The sequence below is a fragment of the Dipodomys merriami genome, unplaced genomic scaffold, assembly GCF_024711535.1.
Source record: "Dipodomys merriami isolate MVZ:Mamm:240054 unplaced genomic scaffold, mDipMer1.0.p SCAF_31, whole genome shotgun sequence".
Taxonomy (NCBI): Eukaryota; Metazoa; Chordata; class Mammalia; order Rodentia; family Heteromyidae; genus Dipodomys; species Dipodomys merriami.
In genome coordinates, this window is record NW_027204604.1 from 3,182,271 (window position 1) to 3,200,700 (window position 18,430).

The window sequence follows — 18,430 nt, forward strand, 5'->3', positions numbered from 1 at the left end:
AGTATTTCTTTTTTTTTTTTTTTTTTTTTTTTGTCAGTTATGGGGCTTGAACTCTGGGCCTGGGCGCTGTACCTGAGATCTTCAGCCCAAAGCGAGTGCTCTACCTCTTGAGGCACAGCACCACTTCCGGTTTTCTAGTGTTTTATTGGAGATCAGAGTTTCACGGACTTTCCTGCTTGGGCTGGCTTTGAACCATGATCCTCAGATCTCAACCTCTTCAGTAGCTAGGATTACAGGCATGAGCCACCAGCACCCAGCTAGTATTTCAAATTTTTATTTTAGCACTAGGCTTTAAAAGCTGGATGTGATAATTTCCTTAAGGCTGTATATTAACAGGACAGTTAGACTTGTTGCTCAGATTTTCTTTTTCCCTCTCTTGTTTTTTCTTAGATTCTTTTGCTGGAATTATAACATATTACTAAAAAAATATGCTACATTTTTTCTTAATAGATATTATAAAGCCATTAAAATGACTGATTATAAAACATTAGCTCTTTCTAGCTTCAAATTTTATTTCAGTAATTAAGAAGAAAAACCATTAAGTATCAAATGTGTACACCATCAACATTATTTACAAAAAGAAGTAGTTTAACATTTGAAGATGGCATTATGTAAATATGGAAGTGGTAAGATAAATATTTTGCTCCCAATTTTATAGACAATGAAAAAGCTTTAATAATAAAATTTTGAGAATTCATAGAACCTAAAATGAACAAAACCCATGCTAAATTTCTGATTTCAATGAAAATATCACATTTTAGATTCCATTTTAGATTTGTAATGTGGATAATATATTCCATCTGAAATGCCTGGAAATACCTGAAAATTCTCACCTATGTCATTTCCAGAGGAATAGCTGCCATGGCTTTCGGTCTCCTCCAAAGACAGTATCTTGAATGAGGCTAAAGGAGTGGAACCTGGCTGAGTAGAGATCATGCCTCTGAATCGTGTCACTGTCCATGTTCGTACATGATTATTATCTGCACAGACTAGGAGAGAAGGTGATTACAAATGATTACTAGCTACACATCACAAGGGCCCACCAAAATACTCTTCTAAATTCATTTTAACTTTTTCATTATGATCTCCATTAACAGCCTATGGTATCTTTTAAGAACCAAATGACATATTTACCTTAAATTTGTTGTACCTAGCTAAGAAGTGACAAAACTGAATACATTTTACCTTGCTGAAAATATATCCTTTTTATGGACAAACTATACAGTGTATAATTGCCACAAATGTTACATAGGTCCACATCAGGAGTTACTGAAAAATTACTATTAGCATGTACCAAATATGTAGCAAGTATTTATTCTCACTCATAATAACATTAAATATTCTATACTAGAACTGAGCATTACTTTTGTATAAGTATATTGTTTTTTAAAATGTTATTAGCTCTGTTTTTTTAATGGAATATATAAAATGAAATTTCTTCCAATTTATATCCATTTTCCCTATCTGAATAAGTACTGTTACTAAAAAGAAAAACCTATACCAAAAATGTTATCACTAATATAAATAAATATACTAATTTATCATTTATAAGTATAGAAAACCTGTTGTTACTCATCAATGAGCTTTTATTCATTTGTAAATTCTAAGACAGGATTTAAGACTTCTATATACATACTAGTTCCTATTGAACAAATGAGTTACATATTGTAAACCAAACTTTAGAAAGAAATTTAATTTTCACAAATAGCAACAAGTAACACCTACAGTTTTGTTCTTATGTAGCAAAATTCTTAATTTTTAAAATGTCAATTTCTCTGGTTTAAAAAGGGAGGCAATATTTATTTTTAAACTGTTTAATCAATTTTATGAAATTAATTTCCTGATTTTACTGTTACTATTAAGTTTACTGGAATTCAGAAAAACAATTTAAATAATATTTTAATAAATTAGTAAATTAATATTGGGTAACCAAGGCAAGTTTGTTAATTAATTATTATATGAAATCTTAATTTTAGGCATTAGAACACAGTTCAGGAAAAAAACATGATTACATTGTTGCTTATGTCCACCAGGTGGCATAAGTGGGATTATATAAAATACTCCAGGTTTTGGATAAGTTCATCATTTTTCTTGACAAACTTAATTGCTGAAATTTCAAATCTACAAGAAAATTTTTATATTATAAACAAAGTTTATTTAGTAGTCATTCTTTGGTATTACATACTACAATACATTGTAACTACTAAAATAATAACAGTTACTAAGCACTGTCTATACATTGTAAAGACCCTACAAAAAAAAATATCCTGGGCTGGGAAGTTGGCTCAGTGGTAGAGTGCATGCCTTGCAAGCATGAGGCCCTGGGTTCGATTCCTCAGCACCACATAAACAGAAAAAGCTGGAAGTGGCGCTGTGGCTCCAGTGGTAGAGCGCTAGCCTTGAGCTGAAGAGCTGAGGGACAGCGCCCAGACCAGAGTTCAGGCCCCATGACCAGCAAGAAAAAAAAAAAAAAAAAAAATATCCTGTCACAGGTTTGAAATGCCTCATTTTATACATTTATTCAGTATCTTTTACAAGCCAAGAGCTATGCTACAGTGGAAAACACAAGTTCCTGGAGCTGCAGAACTTATATTTTAGAATAAGGATAGATGTTGAGCAAATAAATACCAAGTGAAGAAAACCTCTAAGAAGAAAACAAATGATATAGGTTGACCCACAACAATGAGACATACAAGACACTATGTTGAAAATGAACTTTACAAGTTGGGGGGAGTGGAGGAAAGAGCTGGGGAGGTAGGAGGGATGGTAGGAAAAACAAAGAAGTGGGTAACAGTGCTTGATAGGAAATGTACTCATTACCCTACTCATGTAACTGTAACCCCTCTGTACAGTATCTTTATAATAAAAAAAATTTTTTAAAGAAAACAAATGAGCTCCTATTAAGAAAGCAATTATTGGACAGAGGTTTGGCTAAATGGGAGTGGTAGCCAAGAAGACCTCATGGAGGATATGTGAAATGGGACTTCAATGACAAGAAGGCAGCCAGACAAGTTACCTAGAAGGGAAATATTTAAAATTTTCTAAGTTACAGAGGCAGGAACAAAAGAAAGTGGATGGGAGGTTAGGAAAAAAGTATGACATAAATAGGATCTAGAATACAGATAAGCAAAAAGGCAAGTCATGGTAGAGACTATGGTGGTACAAAGACAGCCCATACAAACAAATCCATGAGACTATTATCTCCAATTAACCACTAAATGCCAGAACAGCCTTGAGTGAAAAATTGGAGAACAAAAGACACGTTATACTTCTGAAGTTTATTATACTATAACCAGGCAAAATCAAAGAAATCTTTGAAAACAATCCTAGGACTTCTTCAGTTACTAGATCTTCCTACAATTTCTTTTTTGTTGTTGTTTGACATGGGGCTTGAACTCTAGGACTGAGCGCTGTCCATCAGTTCTTCAGCTCAAGGCTAGTGCTCTTAACACTTGAGCTACAGCGCCACTTCCGGTTTTCTGGAGGTTTACTGGAGATAAGAGTCTCATGGACTTTTCCTGCCCGGCCTGGCTTTGAACTTCGATCCTCAGATCTCAGCCTCCTGAGCAGCAAGGATTACAGGCATGAGCCACCAGCGCCTGGCTTTTCCTACAATTGCTTTTCCTATTTAGTATCATTTTCTCCAAAAAAAATACTCTTCAAATTTAATTTGTAGGCATATAGAAAATAACAGAGCCAACTTTCACAGAGAGAGAATTTGTTCTCAATTCGAATCGTTCATTACCCGACACAAGATGCTTCTCTGACAGCATGATCTTTGTAACAGGGCTTCGGTGAACTGTGAAAGTCTGGAAAAGCTGAGGACCTGACCCAACTGTCTCTGGGTGCTGTACAATCACACGCACTGCTCCAGAGCTTGTACCATAGGCAATCTCGATCCAGTTACCACTGACACCTAGAGAGGCAAAGGTGAAAGGCAGTTATTAAGTAATAAAATGAAAGCTGTCCTTGAAAAACTTCCCTATGATAAGTGAGACTCAAGATTATGACCAAAACTACTTAGTAAAGAAATCTTAAGGCTTCTCTAGCTACTTTACATCATTATTTCCTTATTAGTATCTTCCTTAACCTTCACTTCAAAATAAAACTTCACCATTACATAGTATATGGGAACAACACACTGAACTTGTACGAATTTCCATGTCTATCAACTGAAACTAAGTCATAATCGTCTCCTTCTTGATCACCTTTCCTGGTGTCTGAGACACAGTTGGTACTCAATTTACAGAATTAGTAAATCTGTCATGCCAAGACTGCCACTGAAACAGGCATTATTCCTAAAGCAGCATTCCATGCAACTTTAAATGACAGTATCTTTTACTTCTGCTATACTATCAAGTCAAGTATTACATATACTATTAACACTTTCTAAGCTCTGGAGTAAGGAAGGGTACAGTAGTACACATTTGTAATCCTAGTACTCAGGAGGAGGTTGAAGCAAGAGAATCTTGATTTAGAGCTAGCCTGTGCTATGTAGTGAGACTGTCTCACAAAAACCAAAATCAAAACCATAGCCTATGGAATAAACACAAATTGCTTACATCATACTTATCTATCTTGCTCTCAGCAAGTCAGGATTACAAATGGCTGTGCCCAGACCAAAAAACAAAATTAAAAGTAAGATGGATCTCAGCAACTAACATTTTAAAAAAGTAGAATGAGTTATTTTTCAAGGAAGATCAATGTACAGAATTTTTTCCATAATAACACAGTCTACTAAATACAATTCAGAAGGGAAAATTTTTAATTTCTCATCCCAAAATATGTTGATTTACTGGTCATTTTCACTTTAGTATAAAATAAAATACTTATTTTAGATTAACAGAGCTGAAATCCTTAGCACTGAAGTTCTCAAAAGGATCAAATTAATTTTACCCATTCACATAACAAACTAATGAATAAAAACCCATTTCCACAGGAGCTTTGGGAACTTATCGTGACTACCATCGACTCACTTGTTTTGGGTGTGAGGTAAACACTCAGAGCAGTAATCGCATCATTGGAAGGATCGTGGTAAAGTTCAGTAACAAGAAGATCATTATCCTTCATTCGCAAAGGGAACTTCTGCATATCTAACCAAAAAGTTTAAATAGCATTATAAAATAATATTTTCATTTAAAACTAATATAATTTAACAAGTATTTAAATAGAACATTGTCAGTGTCTTACCTATGTAATATATTGATCCATTGTTACATCCCAACAGAAGGAATGACCCAGCAGTGTCATAACTAGTTATAGGAACAACATCCTGAACCTAGGTAATGAGATTTTTATCAGATGTTAGAAAGAAATCACAGTTTATTTTCTGTTCAATTTCCTCAAAACCTTGTTTTGATAAAAACAATACTCAATTTTATAGGGCTCAACAATTTGACTTTTTTCTCTTTTTTTAATGTTGGTCCTTGGTCTTGAACTCAGGGCCTGGGCATTGTCACTGAGAAGTGGCTAGGGCGCAAGGCTTTGCTCAAGGCTTGCTCTCTACCACTTGAACCACAGCTCTACTTCTGGCTTTTTTCAGTACTTAACTGGACATAAGAGGCTCATGGACTTTCTTGTCTGGCTAGCTTCAAACTGTGATTCTCAGATCTCAGCCTCCTGGGTAGCTACGATTATAGGTGTAAACCACCAGTGCCAGCTAACTTTTTAAAGTACATATACATAAACACCCATGCCTCAGGGAACTCAGAAAGAATATCATCATAGTTTCTTTTAAAGGATTTGTGAACATTGTATTCCCACATTACACTTCACTTTTGAAGTCAGCTGTATTACCCTCTGCCTGCTTGAGATCACTAGATCATAGCCCACTATAACTGGAAGGCCAAGTCTGACAAGACCATTTCTCTCATACTTCCTCTATAAAAAATTTAAAACCCAATCAAGTCACATGGTAAGAGGCAGAATTAGAACTAATAAACAGAGCAAGTAACAATGAAACAGTACTTGATCCTTTGATAATTCATTTTAATATTTTCAAAAAGCAGTATTTCTTTTTTTTTTTCATATGAATATTTTACCTGTTTTCTAGAAAATCACAGGCAAAAGCAAAAAAATCTCCTAAGTTTGTGGGATTTTTTTTCAGGTACTGAGCCTAAAAAGCAAAATCCGTTCTTTCAAACAAATTCATATAGTGAGAAGACAAAAAGAAGGAGTTTACTACAAAAATCAAAAAGTAACTAGCAAAGGAAGAAAGGGAGGAAGGGAGGGAGAAGGAGGGAGGAAAGGGATGATGTTAAGTAAAATTAACTGAATCTTCCTTCCTCATAGTTCAGGCCATGGGGCATATGCAACTACACAGATGACATTTAAATGAAATAGTAGTCTCCAGGTTTTACATACAAAGGTCAAAAAGAGATGTCCAATATTTTCTTCACTTCTGTATCTGTAGGAATTTGGAGGGTTATGAATTTTGAGCTCATTTATAGAAAAAATGATTTCTTCTAAAAATGTCCATGTGCCCTCACTTATAAAAGTGTCCCCCATCTGGTTTCATGTCTACATCTAGAAACAAAAATGGTCCTAGATGATTTTCTCAAATTGGAATTCAATTCACATTATTTGTACAGTTAATTTGAATATTTTGCTTTCAGTTTTTCATCATGAGTTTTTTTCTCTTTTCCAAGACATTAAACAAATGTCCATTTTTTTTTTTACTATAAGGTTATTGGATAAGCAAGTTTTTTGACAGAAGCTCCATTTTTACCTTCCCACAAAGCCATGCCTATTCTTGCCCAGACCCTAGAATCTTGACAGATGCCATGTACTGTGTGTACACAAATAAATGAAGTATTTAATATGCATATTATATATACACACATATAAATGGTTTTAATATTCATATCTAGTCTTTTTAGATGCAGAAAGAGGAAGAAGCTTGACTCCCTTACTGCGCATTCTAAGTGATTATGCTTAGGACTGTGGTCAGTACATAATAGATGCCTAAAACTTCTTCCTTAGATTGCAGAAGTATTTCAGAATACCGATTCAGTGTAAATTTTATGTGTAAAGAGGGGGATCAAATGTAAAAAGGAACAAGAAGTTGAAGTTGAGCAATTCCTTCATTTTTCTTTACTAATTTATCAAGTTTCAGTATTTTATTAAAAATGTCTAAGTGAGAAACTGATATTAAAAACAAATTTTTTGGTGGGACATAATGGTATATGCCTAAAATCCCAGCCACTTGGGAAGTGGAGATTTAGGAACACTGAGGTTCAGCCCAGGCTCCCCTTGCCATCCCCCCAAAAAAGCAAGATCCTATCTCAGCAAATAAGCTGGGTATGGGAGATATACTTGTAATCCCAACTAGTAAGGAAGCATAAATAGGAAGATCATGGTCCATGGCTATCTCCAGACAAAAAAGCAATACCCTATCCAAAAAGTATCTAAAGAGAGAAAGCCTCAGAGTATGACTCAAATAGTAGAGCACTGCCTAAAAAATGCAGACCCCAGGTTCAAACTCCTGTACCACCACCCATAACAAAAAGAATTAAAAAGAAATATTTACAATGTCTTTTTTTTTTTTTTTTTGGTTGTTGTGGGGCTTGAACTCTGGGTTTAGACGCTCCCTTCTGCACTTTTTAGCTCTTCAGCTCAAAGCTAGTGCTCTACCACTTGAGCCACAGTGCCACTTCTGGTTTTCTCGAGATTAGAGTCTCACAAACTTCCCTGCCTGGGCTAGCTTTGAACCATGATCCTCAGATCTCCTAAATAGCTAGGATCATAGGCATGAGCTACCACCGGTGCCCTTTCTCTTTTAATGTCTTTTAAATGGAAATTCTTTCTCCACTCTCATTATCTGACTCTAACACTTGGAATCAAAATTGATCATAGAATGAGCATAAAGGGTTATTAAAACCCTTAAATTATCTACATATGTAAATATCTAAATGAGTATAAATGCAAGGGTTGCCCTGAATGTTTTTTCTGTGTTATCTGTGGGTGGAATTATTGCCAGGGGACGAATGAGAACTTTTTTGGCTAGTGTCACAGCAGTCATGAGAATCAGCCTCTGGTCTGCTGTGATCTGCAGATGCAGATCAAAGCTGTGATTTCACTGCATACCATCTCTGCAATGCACTACAGAGAAATCCAGCTTGCGGGTTATAAGGCTTATAATGGTCAACCTTCCTAAGGTCTTTCTGACACGTGTAACAAATCTACTTTGTCAGATATGGTTTTTCACTTCATGCATACACCAAGCAAGAAGCCTGGACTAAAAGTTTAAGACTATCTGAAAGATATTAAAACTTGGAGGATTGGGGGGTGGAGGCAGGGGGCATGGGGGAGGATGGGAAGGGATGGGAAGGGGAAACAAAGGAGGAGGCTACAATGCTTGATAAGAAATGTACTCATTATCTTGCCCATGTAAATGTAACCCCTCTGTACAGTATTTTCACAATAAAAAAAGATATTAAAATATTATGTTATTTTAAAACTGTTAGTTTTAAAAAAAGACATGTTCCTTCAAGTAAACTTTAGCATTTTAGAGAAACTTCAGCCACTGAAAACTCAGACAACACAATTAGCAAAATGGCCCACCTGACAGAAGAACTTCCATAAACAAATAAAATTCCCACTTCTCTTTAAAGAAATACCATCAGCAAAATCCTAATGAACAAGTTCTTTTGACCTAAACCTTACAAGAACCACATTAGTCCCTCCTAGACTCACTGGGCCATATTTTTATGCTAAGCATATAATGCATCCTGTTACACCCCTGTGGAGGAAGTCCACTCTAGTTAGTATCTTCTCCCCAAACAAACACACACAAACCTGATTTATCTTTACTGAAAACAAAGCCTATCTTTCCTATGAAACAATTCTTTTTTTTTTCCTGCATTGTTGGTGGAGGTGTAAACTTGTTCAACCACTTTGGAAAGTAGTATGGAGGTTCCTCAAAAGACTCCACATAGAGCTCTCCTAGGACCCAGCAATCCCACTTTTGGGCATTTACCCAAATGTTTACAAACAAGACCACACTAAAGCTACCAGCACAACTATGTTTATTGCAGCATTATTTACCATAGCTAAGATATGGAACCAACCCAGATGCTCCTCAGTAGATGGATAAAAAAAATGTGGTATATATACAATGGAATTCGATGCCTCCATCAGAAAGAATGACATCGCCCCATTTGTTAGGAAATGGAAAGACTTGGAAAAAATTATATTAAGCCAGGCCCAAAGAAACATAGGTCCCATGGTTTCCCTTATTTGCAATAACTAGTATATGTCTGAGACAAGCAGAAAAGGTCAGATAAGATGATGTTAGGCAAAATGAACCCCAAGATAAGACACAAGTGTTTTTTTTCTTTCTTGCTATTGTTTCTAACATATTTATAAGGTGATTGTTTTGTTGTTTTGTATGTCCCTCCCCTACAGTATACCCCCTGTTTTCACTGTATTTGATGTTGGTATAATTTAGGGAGGGGAAGGGAAAAAACAAATTGTTTAAATAGGGATACAGGTGGACCCATTGCAACAATGAGATGTACAAGATGCTATATCCAAAAACAAACTTTACAACTTTGGCGGGGGAGGGGTAGTCATGGAGATGGGAGGGCAGGGATGGTAGGGAAAAAACAAAGGAAGAGGTAACAATGCTTGAGAAGAAATGTACTCATTACCTTGGCTCATGTAATTGTAACCCTTCTGTATGGTATTTTCACAATAAAAAACTTATTTTAAAAAAAAGAAACAATTCTTTTAATTGAAAACCATTTATTCTCTCACTACCTGCCCCCACATTTCTGTTACAAGGTCTCAAGAACATTTTTCTAGTCTCCCATCAATCATGATGACACATTCCTGCCTAGACTGTCACTTTCAGACTGACCCATCACCCTTGTGAGAATCTTAGCACTTGGATTAGCTTACTTTTATACCATTTTCTACAAGTGGATATTCCAGACCTTAAATATCCACACTGAGTCCTATTATACTTCGCTGATCCCTACTACAATTACATCATTCATCATTACCTATGGGAGATTGGTCCCAAGACTTCCGAGGATATCAAAATGCTTGGGTGCTAAAATATAAAATGATGTGGTATTTGCATATGACCTATAGATATCTTCTCATCTACCTCTAATTCACCTTCAGATTAACTATACTAGCTAACAAAACAAACTATATTGTTTAACTGTATCATTTTTAGAATAAAATGACAAGAAAGAGTATGTACATGTTTGATACAGGTGGGATTTAAAAAAAATTATTTGCATCACAGTTGACTAAATCTCAATGTGCAGGGACATTCCCTTTACATTGGAGTACTCTTTTATCATCAAGTCAGTTCAATAGGTGATATGAAAAGGCTCTACCACTGAGAACTACTTTCCAGCTCTAAAAAGCCTACATTAAACTTCTCATAATATTCTTCCTAGTAATTTTCATTCATTTCAAGACCAGTCTTCTTAACTTCTTTCTAATCCCTGAGATTCTTATATCTTTTTCTGCCTACTTGACACTTCCTTACTACCAATTTCAGATATCATAATTTCAATAAACCAGATATCAAAATTTCTCAACCCTTTGTGTGTCATATCCATTTTTATTAAAACTATAATTCTGAATCAAGGTGATAGTTTTTTTTCTCCTCTCATTCTAAATCAATCTGATACCAATCCTGTCATTTCCAGAAATGTTTTTCAGATAGGCTCACCTTTGCCATCTCTGCTACCACTGTTACTAGTTAGTTCTCTCTGCTTCTTCCACTAGATTCCTTCATCTCCAGCCTGCCATTCACTTTAGAATGGTAGCATTCTAAAACGGGATCCCTGATGTCTTAGCTGTTCCTCTTTTCTTCAAAATCAAGTATTCATAATTTGCTAGTCTTTATCTCCTTACTCAAGTACTTCAGAGTATTTAGCTTAGTATCTTTTTAGAACAAGCTATATATTTCAAGCAGATCTCTGCTTCCACTCAAGAAATGAAGTTTGGGGGCTGGGAAGGTGGCTCAGTGGTAGAGCGCTTGCCTTGTATGCATGAGGACCTGGGTTCAATTCCTTAGCACCACATAAGCAAAAAGAAAAAATCCGGAAGTGGCACTGTGGCTCAAGTGGTAGAGCGCTAGCCTTGAGCTGAAGAGCTGAGGGACAGCGCCCAGGCCCAGAGTTCAGGCCCCATGACCGGACCCCCCCCCCCCAAAAAAAAAGAAATGAAGTTTGCCTAAATACCATGTTCACAGCATGCAAGGTAGGACATTCAAGGAAATGAAGAGGTGCCAAGCCACTGTTGAATAACACTCATTTTCCAAAGCAACATAGATTTCTTGAATAATAATCAAATATCTATCTAGAAACAAATTTACCACCAATTTCAATATTCTGGAGAAATAGTGTGGACTCTAAAAAGAAAAAATAGATATATAAATAGCCTAAGTTTCACAGTATTTTCACTGCTGCAGTATGCATTAATTAAAACTAACCTGCCAGTGCTGAGTGACAGCATTCCACACCCCCACTTTCCCAGTGTGACTCGTGGCCACCAACTGGTTACCAATAAAGAAGAGGGCATCCACGGGAACACCAAGGCTGAACACTCCTTAAACGACAAAACAGAGAAAGAAGCTAAACTATCACCATTTTTAGGATTAGTCAAATGTAAATTAAAACTATCTCCAAGGGGGCTTACTTGAACCTATTTTCATTTCTACAAATACTGTGCTAGATCTGGGGACAACAAATGAGAACTTGGTCATCTTTTAGCAGTTTATGGAACTCCAGAGCAGAGAATTTGTTGTAATCACACTGATAAAAACGAATGACTTGATATCTAAAGCTGTGGTTGTCAATCCTAATTGATCATTAAAATCATCTGGAAGATTTATTTGCTTATTTACTTAGTACGAAAATGTGCCAGTCTGGGGCTTAAATACAGATGCTCATACTCTTATTTGGCTTTTTTGTTCAAGCCTGGTGCTTTACCACTTGAGCCTCACCTCCACTTACCACCTGGGAAATTAAAAGTGAATAAGCCATGGGAGGAAAGAGAAGATGACACAAGTAAAGGAGATTGTAAAGAGCAAACCTTACATATTAATATAAAAGAACCAAAAAATAAATAAATAAAAGAGACAAGTATGGCTAGACAAAGAATTCCAGGCTCACCTTGGAATGGCATCTAATAGCCTTATATAATTGTCTGTCTTTAGCAGAGCAGTGTGTAAGGAGTCAATAGAATATGGATTGAAATACTAGCTCTAAAAGTATTGTTATTTTTCACTTTCTGATTCTTAATAATCTCACCTACAAAATATAGTTCTAGCTCAATGTCTCAACAATCATGCTCATCCTTAAACAGTTATAATCTAATTCTGGTATTTAAATAGTATCATTGTAGTTCTTTGGGATGTGTTTGTAATATCTTTTTAATCTAATAGTGAGGGAGAATAAGCCACACATATAAAATATTGTTTCATGGCTGATGTGCTGGTGAACATCTATTCAATTCTAGCACTTAGGAGGGTAAGTGAGGAGGACTGCGAGTCTGAGGACAGCTTTGGCTATATAGTGAGTCCCAGATAAGCCTTGGGCTCACAGTGAGATTCTCTCTTTAAAAAGAAAAACAAATTGTTTTATATAGATTTCTACTCAATTATTAGCTTGCTTATTTCAAAAAAGAAAAAGTATGTACGTACCAACATATATAATTTTGTTAGCATTTAATTGAGGAAAGACCCATAAGGCCTTGAACAATTCATAGGAAACAATTAAGGACAAGTGAGGTGCATTAACATAAGACAGGGATTGCCAGGTCCTCTTGAATCTTACACCGATATATATTATGAATTCATTCTCTGAGGACTATTCTATATACAAAACCAGTGGCAATAATCAGAACATTTTAAATTCTCAACTAGCATTGAAATAGGCATTTAACAGTAAGAAAGACAAGAGGATATATGCTGGCCAGAAAAAAAAAAGAAAAACAGAAACAAAAAGCACTGCTGGAGCTGAGCACTGGTGGCTACTAAGGAGGCTGAGATCTGAGGACCATGATTCTAAGCCAGCCTGGGCAGAGGAGTACACGAGACTCTTATCTCCAATTACCCAACAGAAAACAGGAAGTGGTATTGTACGCAAAGTGGTGGAGCACCAGCCTTGAGCAAAAGGACTCAGGACAGCTCCCAAGGCCCAAGTTCAAGGTCTATGACCGGGAAGGGGGGGGGGGGTCAGTACTGCTGGGAATATCTTCTATCTTCCTTATATACATATGAATATAACACCTCACTCAGCCTGTCAACCAAAAAGACAAAAAAAATTAAATACAACATACCAAAAAAGCTAATTCATCTGACCACACTTGGATAAGAAATAAAACTTCCACTTCCAAGCAGAAAGAAGAAATTATTTCACATTATATGCAATTTTAGAATTCTTACATAATATTATTTGAATTATGAGGCCAAATAATTTTTCGAAATCTCTAAACTAAATTCAGGGCTGAGGCCTATACGAAAGGCAGAAACAAAACCAGGAAAACTAACATTGATACTACTCTGGAGAAGGATGGGTTTCTGGGCAATCAAGAAAGACATTGTGAATCTTCTCATTAAAGTGTTGTTCCTGCTTAGGCTCCAGAATCTGACCTCTACCCACAGGAAAGACAATAGTACAAATAATAACAAGTTCCTGTCTTAAGTAAAATACTGCTTATAGCAAATCCAGTACAACTGTCTTATATAAGTTATATACTGAAGAGACTTTAATCACTAAGAGAGTTCTATTACAGACATACAAACCCCAACAATTTTCTTTGGATGATGATGTCAAGTTCTGAAGAACATATGTAACAAAAAATGATTTATTTTACAGATCATGAACAAATTACTATTGTACCACCTCAAAACATTAGCCTTTGAAAACAAAAATTTTGATTTATAAAAAGGCAACTTAAAAAAGATAAAAAGTAAATCTTTACCAATTTCCTTTCTGTATAATTAGCATTGTACTATTATTAAAAACTTTTAGTTAGGCGGCAAAGAATCACGCCTATAATCCTAGCTACTCAGGAGGCTGAGATCTGAGGATCGCAGTTCAAAGCCAGCCCAGGCAGAAAAGTCCCTGTGAGACTCTTACCTTCAATTAACCACTCAAATGTTGGAAGTGGTGCTGTGGCTCAAGTGGCAGAGCACTAGCTTTGACTACAAAGATGCTCAGGGACAGCACCTATGCCCTGAGTTCAAGCCCCACACCCACAAATAGAAGAGAAAAAAATTAAGTAGCCACCTTTTGTCTAAAATTGTTAGCGAGGACTTGTCCAGCTCCTTATAGAAAAAAATAATATCCAATTATTCCCCACTTTAAAAAACTACACAAAATGTAGGCACCTGTTTTCAGGCACTGACTGAACAGTAAACAGCAGAGGACTTGACAGAGGACAGAAACATGTGAAAAGCACCTCTTCACTGTGGTTTCCTGGCTAAGAGAACTTTCTATCACCGCATAGAGAGGTGAAACCTAAGCAATCAGTGATGGGTTTCCCTAAATTCAGGAGGCAGAAAACTGACACTAGAATCTTATGGGTGAGGTGCAAGGAAACTCATTCCTCTCACTGACTGGACCCTAGAGAGAAGCTGTGGCAACTCTAGCTAACAGTCCCGGGAGTGTCCATGTTTAGAGTCAATTACTCCCAAACGTCCACCTATCCTATACCACACCAACATGCAACATGAACTAAATTCTTCCTACCAATTTCACTTCCACTTCCACCATCTTGCACACTCCACAGGATAATGCTACTCTCTGAGGCAACAGCAACCATCTTGTCTTTGTCTCCATGAGGACCTCCAACCACTTTTGCATTCAAAGCCACTCGTTCAATAGTCCAATCCAAATATGGGCTTGTGAATACTTGTTGCCATCCTGAAGATTCTTTGATTCTGTTAAGAAATAATAGACACCTAAATTAGCCTCAGTAGTTCAGCAAAAAGAATGCAAATCAATGTACCGAAAATAATTAGGAATTAATCGAATTGTATAACCATCTTCATATTTAGTAAATATAAAATTTTGATATGTAAATTTTATCTCTGAAATGCCTGATGTTTATACCCAGGACAAATGACCATTTATAAAGAGACAAGAGTTCTTTTTTTCTCAAAAGAATAGGGTAAGTTACCTAAAACATTTTGAAAACTCAAGACAAAGATGGCTATATCTTTCATATATGTCCACAAAGTCTTACTGTCACCTTCTATGGATATGAGTGATGGACAAGAATCAGAATTTTAAAAGAAATTTTAAAATCACTTTCTGGTATTAAAGTTACTATTGCTAACTGAAAGGCATGCTTTGACCTGTTTTCTATACTTCAGTCTTATCATTGCCTAGCTAGGCAAACCAAAATTAGAAAGTCCTCCACATTCTTTAATTCTATGGAGCAATTAAATAAAGAGTGGGGCTCTGAAAATTGGTTTGCAAATTCCAAAATGTAAAACTGAATGGACTACTGGTTCCCTAAATACAAAAGCTAATGTATTCTCTTTTTTTTTTTTTTTTTTTACCAAACAGAATTAGTTTTCTTTAATGATACAACTCTTTATCAGTACATTAATTGTATAAGGAGATATTCTGTTATAACATTTCCACACAGACATAATAGTGTGCATATCCTCACTCTCCCTTATCCCATCCCTCCTCCCCACTAAGAAACACTGCACTGCTCTATTTTCATTGTTTACAGCAATTTTTATTGTGATTATAATTACATAAATTTCACAAATTTCTACAGTATCCTGAGATAGTGATACTTAAAGTCACAAACGCATTCTAACCTTCATGGGGCAAATTGTCTTTATCGTAGTCTATAAAGTTTATGAGTTCTATGAGCTTTGACAATACAGTTATTTCTTCCACATCAGGTGATATGTACATTTCTTTCGTTTTGCATGGTGTCAGCTGTTTCCTCTTTCCTGCTCATTCCCACTAATATATTATTTCTCCAATAAATATACCTCTCCACTCCTAGTGACCACTGTGCTCTATCTGACTTTACATCTTTGTAACCTGCATTCCATATAGAGCATGTTTTCATACAGCCTACTTATGAAATCATAATGATGAATTGACTATTAAATACTTTTGAAGTTGCACTAATGATATAAATATAATTGTAATCTTCTCTGTGTTCTTCCTAAAGAGAATTAAGTAAAAGATGGAGGAACAAAATTGTTTCCTTACATGCTACTTTACATATTTGGAAAAAATCAAATTTTGGGGGTTTAAGGTTGTAGTTCAGTAGTAGACCGTGTACTTATTAGCATGCATAATGATGAGGATTCTATATTTAGCTCAATAAAACAAAAACGTCACCAAAAGCCTTCGGTATTCATAAAGGACCTAAATAACAATACTTCCACTCAATTTCATTTAAGTATGTATGCTTAAGTACAACTATGATTCATAGAAAAAATATCATTCCACCTCCTTGATTTGGAGGATTAATGATGTTTTACCTAAAGCTTCAGAGCATAAGGAAAGTTTATTCTTCCTAAGCATTTTAAGGTTGGTAATTACCCCCTTTCAGCCACTAGAGGGAATCATATATTAAGATAAACATGAAAATAATTCCAAACTAAAACTTGACAAACATTAGGAAAGAAATGTAGATATTTTTACTAAAACTTGACAAACATTAGGAAAGAAATGTAGATGTTTTTAGAGACCGTCCATCTGAGCACACAGGACTGACAGCACTTCAAGAAACACTATCAACATGCTTCTTTTGATGTGAACAAGTGCTGAGTTCATAACTTAATTCAGTTAAGAGATGCAGGACTGATTTCATGAGGTAAATGACATGATCTTGTGATCATCAATTCAGGAATATAAGTAATAATAAAACTATATGTAACTTAATCTTTGACCAAGCATGTATTTCTAGTTAACCAGAGTATTACAAGATAAAAAGATGTTTTAATCAGGATAGCATATCTAAATAATTCCTCACCTCTTTTCCTTTTCACATCACATGGGCATAATATCAAAGCATCATATAGTAGCTATACAACACAGTGGTCAAAACTAATCTCAAGTCTGGTACTGGTGGCTCATATCTATAATTAAAGTCTGGTACTGGTGGCTCATATCTATAATTAATGACCCTAACTATTCAGGAAGCTAAGATCTGAGGACAGAAGCTCAAATCCAGCCCAGGCAGGAAAGTATATGATACTCTTATCTCCAATTAATTACCAAAAAGCTGGAAATGGAATTGGCTCAAATGACAGAGTACTAGCTAGCCTTGAGCAAAAGAATCTCAGGACAGTGCCTAGACCCTAAGTTCAAACCTCAACTCTGACACCAACAAATTCAAAGAATGAACAAATAACAGCACCATCTATTTTTGTCACTCACTGTGTTAAGTTCAAGTGTCCATCTCCAGCACAGGTATAAATTCTACCACTAGAACCACTTCTGTGCTTCTATACTAGTCTCTACCATCAACATTATTTCTTACCACATATAGAGAGGTCTGAGAAATCTAACCTTTCTCTAACAAAAGATCATCACTAGCTATATTATCCTTCATTCTCTTTTAATCTCAGAGAACATAACAAGTAAAAGCATACTATTGTATAAAATTCACACATTACAAATCCGACACCCTACTTGTGCACACAACTGTACTGTCTCCCTACCTTACTCCCAACACACAGTAGTTATAACCAGCAGTCTTACTCTTCCCTACTAAAGAGTATAAACAACTGACTCATTATAGAAAGGAAACTTTCATATATTAATAATCCTCTCTAATGTCATTTAACATGAAGCCAAATAACTCTCAGAATAATAATATACAATAAACTATCACTTATTACACATCACCTGTAGCACACCGCAAAGTGCGCATATGCCGCTACAATCCAGTTGTGGTGGCCAGCCACTATCAGCACCTTTCGTGGATCCACAGGAAATCCTGTTAAGTTTAGAGAAAGAATATTTTACTTTGTAAAACAGGTTGACAAATTGTGGCCCACTGGCCAATTTCAGTCTTCTTTTTGTTTCAGTTAAGTTCGTTAGAACACAGTCATGCTCATTTGTTTAACTACTGTCCATGCTAGCACACTACCACAACAAACGTGGGTAGTTCCAATTGAGACTGTATGGCCTGTAAACATTAAAATTTAAATTCAGTCTCTGCCTCTTAACAGAAAGTATGTAATCTTTGTTAAGCAGAAGATCACATAACATCAAATAAAAATGATATGCTAATTCCGCTTTCTAAGATATAAATGCAGGTTCAAAACAGACATTAAGGGGTTGGGATCATAGCTCGTCAGTAGCAAAGGGTGAGTGCATGTATGTCTAGCATGTGAGAGGTCCTGGGTTCAACCCACAGCACTACTCAAAAAAAAAAAAAAATGAATAAGGCAAAACTTACAAATTCAAACAAAAAA

The 18,430-nt window shown here is 35.8% G+C and overlaps 1 protein-coding gene across 1 annotated transcript in view; it reads right to left on the reverse strand.

Annotated features, from left to right (window-relative positions):
• Kctd3 (potassium channel tetramerization domain containing 3) overlaps positions 1-18,430 on the reverse strand; it is a 37,226-nt gene that overhangs the window by 6,631 nt on the left and 12,165 nt on the right. Inside the window, exons 8-14 of the mRNA XM_070041501.1 lie at positions 17,859-17,949; positions 14,721-14,911; positions 11,456-11,571; positions 5,191-5,278; positions 4,977-5,093; positions 3,746-3,916; positions 834-989 (exon numbers count right to left, since the gene is read on the reverse strand). Of these exons, the coding sequence (XP_069897602.1) occupies positions 834-989; positions 3,746-3,916; positions 4,977-5,093; positions 5,191-5,278; positions 11,456-11,571; positions 14,721-14,911; positions 17,859-17,949 (930 nt within the window). The remainder of the gene's footprint in view (positions 1-833; positions 990-3,745; positions 3,917-4,976; positions 5,094-5,190; positions 5,279-11,455; positions 11,572-14,720; positions 14,912-17,858; positions 17,950-18,430) is intronic.